Source organism: Thunnus thynnus, chromosome 11 (assembly GCF_963924715.1).
Source record: "Thunnus thynnus chromosome 11, fThuThy2.1, whole genome shotgun sequence".
Taxonomy (NCBI): Eukaryota; Metazoa; Chordata; class Actinopteri; order Scombriformes; family Scombridae; genus Thunnus; species Thunnus thynnus.
The window spans coordinates 19,689,325-19,695,720 of NC_089527.1; the positions used below are offsets into that span (position 1 = coordinate 19,689,325).

General features: G+C 42.0%; 1 protein-coding gene across 8 annotated transcripts in view; it reads right to left on the minus strand.

Annotated features, from left to right (window-relative positions):
- The window catches only part of LOC137192727 (dedicator of cytokinesis protein 9-like), an 82,985-nt gene extending 76,797 nt beyond the window's left edge, over positions 1–6,188 (minus strand). For 6 of the 8 annotated variants that reach the window (XM_067603629.1, XM_067603628.1, XM_067603626.1 and 3 more), the window contains exon 1: positions 5,759–6,181. In XM_067603629.1, coding sequence (XP_067459730.1) covers positions 5,759–5,875 — 117 coding nt within the window. In that variant the 5' untranslated portion in view covers positions 5,876–6,181. Of the gene's footprint in view, positions 1–5,758 lie in introns of all 8 variants that reach the window. The other 2 variants (XR_010930617.1, XM_067603627.1) reach the window with 2 other exon arrangements.
- Positions 6,189–6,396: the final 208 nt, after the last annotated feature.

Sequence of the window (6,396 nt, forward strand, 5' to 3'; positions counted from 1 at the left end):
AAATTATGTAACAACCATTAAATTGGTACATAGATCTCTGTGTGCAGCCACTGTACCAAAAATCAATGTAATGCAGATTACAGGGTACGCAGATTTTTGACGGGCAAAATCTGTTAAATATTTCCTCATTTCCCACGCTGAGCCAGGAAATTGTTAAATAATCTCGTCATGTGACCGCAAACCAAATCTTGGGATTCTGTTCTGGCTCGAAGTTCATATATTTAACACTTATTTTGACATGTGGTTACAATACATTCTGGCACAAAGAGGCTGTACCAACGCGATAAACCAAGTTCAATTCAAGTCTGTGAAATTTAATCAGTTTTTATTTGCACTGGAACACAATCTGTCTGTCTGGCCACTGGCTGTAGACTAACCAGGGTCAGTCAGGGCTGCATAGAGGAAACCCTTTGAGTTTTCGACTAAGTGCTCTATAAAATCTCAACATTTATGTACTTAGTTGAGGAATTCTCAAACCTCCCACTCTAACTCCAAGAGCCAAGAGTGGCAAATCTGGTTTAGATTATAACCACAAGTGCCAAGAGACATGCCCAAACCCGAGCAGACAAATTTTATAGTGAGTTTGATGGGTGTGTTTTATGTCTCACTTTTCGCTTCACAAGAAGTGTATCGCTGCTTATATATCTGTGTCTTGGGGACTTTGAATGTTTTCACTCCAGTTAAATTGCCTTTATACATTCAGAGAAGTAACTTGAAAACATTCAGAGACTATAGTGCATGCATATTATACTATATAAACCGCTGACAGGCGGACATTGTTTGCTTTATCTTCTCATGTCATGTCTCTTCAGGGACTGTAGCCAATTACAAATTTGCGTTGTAACCTGTAATCTGAATACACTGCACCTTCAGAGCTTCTCTTCCATTCTAGGAGGGACAGATCAGACGTTATATCTGAATGATATTCAATATTAGGGCTGCAACTAATGGTTAGTTTCATTATTGATTAATCTGTCAATTACTTTTTTCAATGAATCAATCGATTTGGTTTATAAAACCCCAGAAAACTGTGAGTAATGCTCATTACGATTTCCCTCAGCTCAAGGTGATGTAATCAAATGTCAGAACTGGGAACCAGCTGATGTTGGTCTCTTTTCTTGATAAACGCCAATGATTAAACTATTATTAAAATAGTTTCCTGTGAATTGTCTTATCGGTCAATTTACTTGGTGTTTCAGCTCAAATCAATATAATCTTAACAATATAAAAGCATACTTTATATGACTCACTATTCAGGAAAATCCATTTCTGGGGCAAATCACCAAACAAAGACAAATGTTTCAAACAAGTGTGAAAAACTCCAGGAGGGCTGCTGGCTGTTATGTAACATCATCATGACTATTACTTTCTGTTCCGAACTGTGCGATTGCGTAGAGCTGCATGGTTTATACATACTGCAGACACACTGAGGTGATGGAAAGTTTGATTGGGATTGCATAATTTTGTATCAAATGCTATCAAAGTTTGGGGCTCCTCTTATCCACAGCATGAGAGGGAGAGTGAGAGTCTCTTAATGGATGCTTTGGTTACTAGAGCAGCCTCATGTATTATTGACCCGTTCAGAGAACTCATCTGCTCTCCCATCTCTACCTCCCTGGGTTCGTTCTTGTACCATTTACCATCACAGAAACAAAGGCAACCTATGCAACCTTTTAGTCTGTATGCTGACAGACCATATAGGAAGAGAGACAGACAGACAGAAGAATATAGAGGGAGGTCAAGCTGCTGCTAATAGACTCACTCACCTAAACTCAGTTGTAGAAGTTAATCTTGAAAATCTACTGAGCCCATATTTGGAGAGTGGCATGACCAACAAATCTGGCTTTACTACATGACAGAACATGACTTAATCCTAGTGAACGATCAAAGAAGGAAGTCAAAACTAGAAGTTGATAAAAAAAAAAGTCTCCGACACACTTGCTATATTTGAATACCCACTGGGGGTATTCCCGGGATTCCCACATCCCACATCTTGGCGAAATTTGCAAAGCCTACAAAAAGCTAAACGTCAGAGGTGTGCAGGTGTGATGTAATCAAGAGGACAAACATAAGCAGAGAGTATTGTTCTTTATCAGATAAAGCAATAGAGGTTACAGTTTGGGAGTTGACATCACCAAATGTGCCTCTGTGTCTTCTCTGCATTGCGGAAGGAGCTCATTACTGGCAATATTTAACAATCAATCATCATTTTCATAAGCACAAAGACCCCCAAGAGACTTAGAGAAACTTGTCAAAGCAATCAAGCTTGCAAATATGAATCTTAATGTTCATTAATGATAACAACTAGGCTACGCAGCAACATGCGTTCTCTGTTGATTGATTTTATTTGACAGTTTAATTTTAAAAACACCAACTCTGCCATGGCATTGGATGCATACATAAAAAGGGAAAGTCAGGATAACACAATAAAGCCAAGAGGTTTATTTCCATTGTGGTCACTTTGGGGATGGGGGGGCTGTGCAAAGGAGGGTCAAGACGGCAAGAATGACACAAAAACATCAATAAAAACAATAATGAAATACACTCAGCAAGTTATTCATTGTATTAACGACATCAATCACTACCTCAGCACTTCATTGGACAACGCATGACTCTACTCACCACTCACTTAATAAAACTAGTTAAAAACTCAAAAAACAACTGAGATGAATACATGAATATATCAACATTACTTCAAAGCCCCCTCAGCAGATTACATACAAGTCTGGGTCTGTACATAATAATTAAAATAAATAAGCTACATCAAAACAAACAAAATATAAAAAGACACCATATTTTCAGATGTAATATGCTACTATAAATAACCTCTAAACCAATTCTTAAGTGCCAGCTTGAAACCTCCCAAGCTGCTTATGATTTTAAGATTTCCTGGCAATCTATTCCACAGATTAACAGATTAACTCCTTTACTGCAAAAAAGTTTAGCTGGAAAAAAAGTTTCCTTCTCCAGGTTACTCTTAAACCTGGGAGGAACAAAGTCAGTGGAAGTGCCCCTATTGTGGAATCGCTGTGGATATCCCTCACCTGGATTAAATCATTTCTAAGGTATTGAGGGACAGCACCAGGTACAATTTTATGTACAATGCACAACCCGATCTGAGAGACTCTCTCCTGTACTTTCAACCACCCAAGGCTCTCAAAGTGAGAAGGGCCAAGGTGAGTTCTCATGGGGAGTTTCAGAATAATCCCGACTACCTTGTTTTGAGGAGTCTGAAGTCTGTTTTTAAGGTATGAAGTTAGGCCATTGTACCATGAACAGCAGGCATAGTCAACATAAGGCTGGACAAGAACTCCTGCCAGAGTCATCATTACTTTCCTGTCCAGAAATTCTGGCTAAAATGCGTATTCATTGACTGACCTTAGTGAGCACCTTTTCAACCCGGCCAACTCCTGACATATGGCTATCTAGTACACAGCCAAGGTAATTGACTGACTCCTTAGCTGCGAGCACGGTGTCACCACCACCAACAACAACAACATTAAAACCAGGAGACCTTTTCAATTTTATCCTTGACGCAAACAATATGGATGCTATTTTTCCTAAATAGAGCGACAGCTTGTTCGCAGTCATCCACCTGCTGACATTAAGCAGTTCTGCACTCAGCGTACTTTATAATTGAACACGTTGTCCAGAGCACACGTGACAGTCCCACTGTCCCTTCTAGATGTACAGTAGATCAGTTGTGTGTGTGTGTATACTGGCCACGGGCTGCTAATGGCATCACTCCGACATAATGACACCCATCTGGTTTACAGCTCCCGCAGGTCGTGCACATAGCAGGAACACTGTGGATCTGAGTATATTACCATTAGTTGGCAGGCAGTTAGGACTATTGATTGCAATTACACAACAGCCCCCCAGCTGGTTCATACAATGCATACACTAACTAAACATTTCCAACTGCCATTGATTTGTTATATACCCATCAGGTGATACATTAATGACATGTGCAGGCAGGCTATTGAGTGCAGACACTCTACAAAACTCTTCATACACTCAACAATTTCTGCTCTAATTCCATGCGAAGCAAAGGTGGAAAGGCATTGTCTTGGGTCGTTTTCGAAGTACATCATCAGCACAACAAATTCAAAGCTGATGACAGCAATCATGGAGCTAATAGTGTTCTCAGCATGCCTAGAGTGTGGAGAAACAGAGGGATGGCTCAGCTGAGGGCTCTGTCCTATTACAAGTCTCTCTGCTCTCCACTCTAACAATAAACAAAGAGGCTCTGGTCAGTGTGTGTCTTCGTGAAAATGCACAAATTGTTGGGAGACGGAGAGAAGTGCACTTGACTAGCAGAGGAAACTGCTCGCATGACCAGTGGGGACGTGCTTGTACTATCTAGTATGTTAAAATCGAAATGTGTTTCTGGGCTTTTAAAAAAAGGAGAGAAACATTTGTGTTTCAAGTTGAAACAGCATCATGGTGGGAATCAGAATGGGTGACAATCTCCCCTTTATGTCCCTGTAACAGATCCCTCCATTCCTGCTGCGGTATTTACATGTTTCATGGAGGAATTAATTACAAGCTGTGTGGACAGTGCTCTTGTGTACAGTCACATTCTTGTCCCACTGAGAAGCTCAAGTGAACTCTATACAACACATTCATATATACTCACTTCTACAGTTCACAAACTGTATCGGCTCAGTATGTCGACCAACACATGAAGTTCTGATACTAACACAAAAGACAGTCCCGTGCAGAGTTTCTACATATTAGCTCCGTCCTTCTAAACATGTTGATTTCCCAACATACATAGTTGTATCCACTTCTGCTCTCCTCCCTCTGGCGTCTCTGGCAGTGCACCAGAGTGAGAATGAATAAATAATATGAAGGTGTGGTTGGATGTCTGGGATCCTGACTCAGGATTCCATTTCCCTGACAGAGATCCTGGACGGTGTCCGTTTCTGTTACCTAGCAACTTCTTCTAGGAAAGCTGGAACAATCAAGACAGAACACCAAACACCAAACACACTCGGACACAACAAAAGGCTCGACTCCTTTCCCCCTCCCGAGCCCCCAGGAAAAGTGATACCGAAGGGTAAGTGCAGGTCCTCGTTGCCCAGATGTTCCACGCGAAGAGGATGGTGGTTCAAATTCAGCGTAATGTCACTGTCACTGGACACTTTGTATGTGTCTGAGGCATGAAATGGAAGCCACATGCTTTCCCTTGTGAAGAGGTACTATGTCATCTCACTGCATCCCTATGAAAACTGATGCCATCATCAACACCAGGTACAAAACACCTTGATCAGGCACTGATTCTTTACAGGCTCTGGAGGAAAGAAGACACTTAAAATAAGTGTAACAAGTGAGCCTGAAAGTGAAGGTTTCAAGAACTCACAAAGTGTATTTTACTCTATAAACTACAAGCAAGAGAAATAATTGTAAAACCTTTTTTTTACATTCAGGAATCCACCTAAAATTTTTATAAATCACTCCATTTCCTCTATCTAAATGTCCCTTAAACAAACCCTCATTCGTTCACTTTAAATCACCCTCTCTCACACATATACAGGTCAGGGTCACTCACTCCATAACATGACCTGTAGTTTTTCCAACCTCATAAGCCCACATGTGCTCCCACCCAGCTGATCTTAAGTCAGCTGACTCGTTGCTGAAAATGTGCGTAAAGCAGGTTATCCTCTGCTCCACGAAAGTTTACCCAGACGTGATGATGGAAGTGGAGGAGGAAAGAAGGAAGAGGAGGAGGAAGGGTGTTTAGGTGTGTACTTACAACGAGCACCGACGTCCTGACCACCTCAGAGACACTTTGCCTGAGTTCAGCCGCCGTGCCAGGTTTACCCAGACCCCGCGTAAATTTCCTGGTCTCCGGGTGCGCAGGAGTAGCCATCGCTGCGCAGCACTTTGCATTAATGTGCGTCCTATCCACAAGTTATATCAACAAAGTTTAAAGGAAATTCATCACCGGTTTATCCGTCTGTCCGTTCCACACTAGTGCGCACCACGAGTTTGAAGCTGGGTCATGTTGTGGCGTGGCTGCTGATTCACTCCCACTTCTCGATCTCATCGCTTTAAAAAGTCAACGCGTGCCGCATTATTCCGGTGCTCTGTCGTCTCCCGTTGTATTTGTTGTTATCATGATGAAGTATCCTTTCGAGAAGTGTGTCATTGGTCGTCCAGCGCCAGACAGGAGGTGTATAATCTGGCTGTCTCATCGGCGCACTCCGCCCCTCACCGGCTTAAAGGCCTGCCCACTCCTGTGCTGGGCCTGGACTTTGGACAGCAAGCACTTCCAGTATGAATGACTTAAGAGACTCTAAAGACACTAGAGACTGTAGAGAAAGTGTGCTCTCTACAGTCTCTAGTGTCTCCCAGAGTGTCTCTCCGTCGCTCCCTCAGGCATCTAAATAC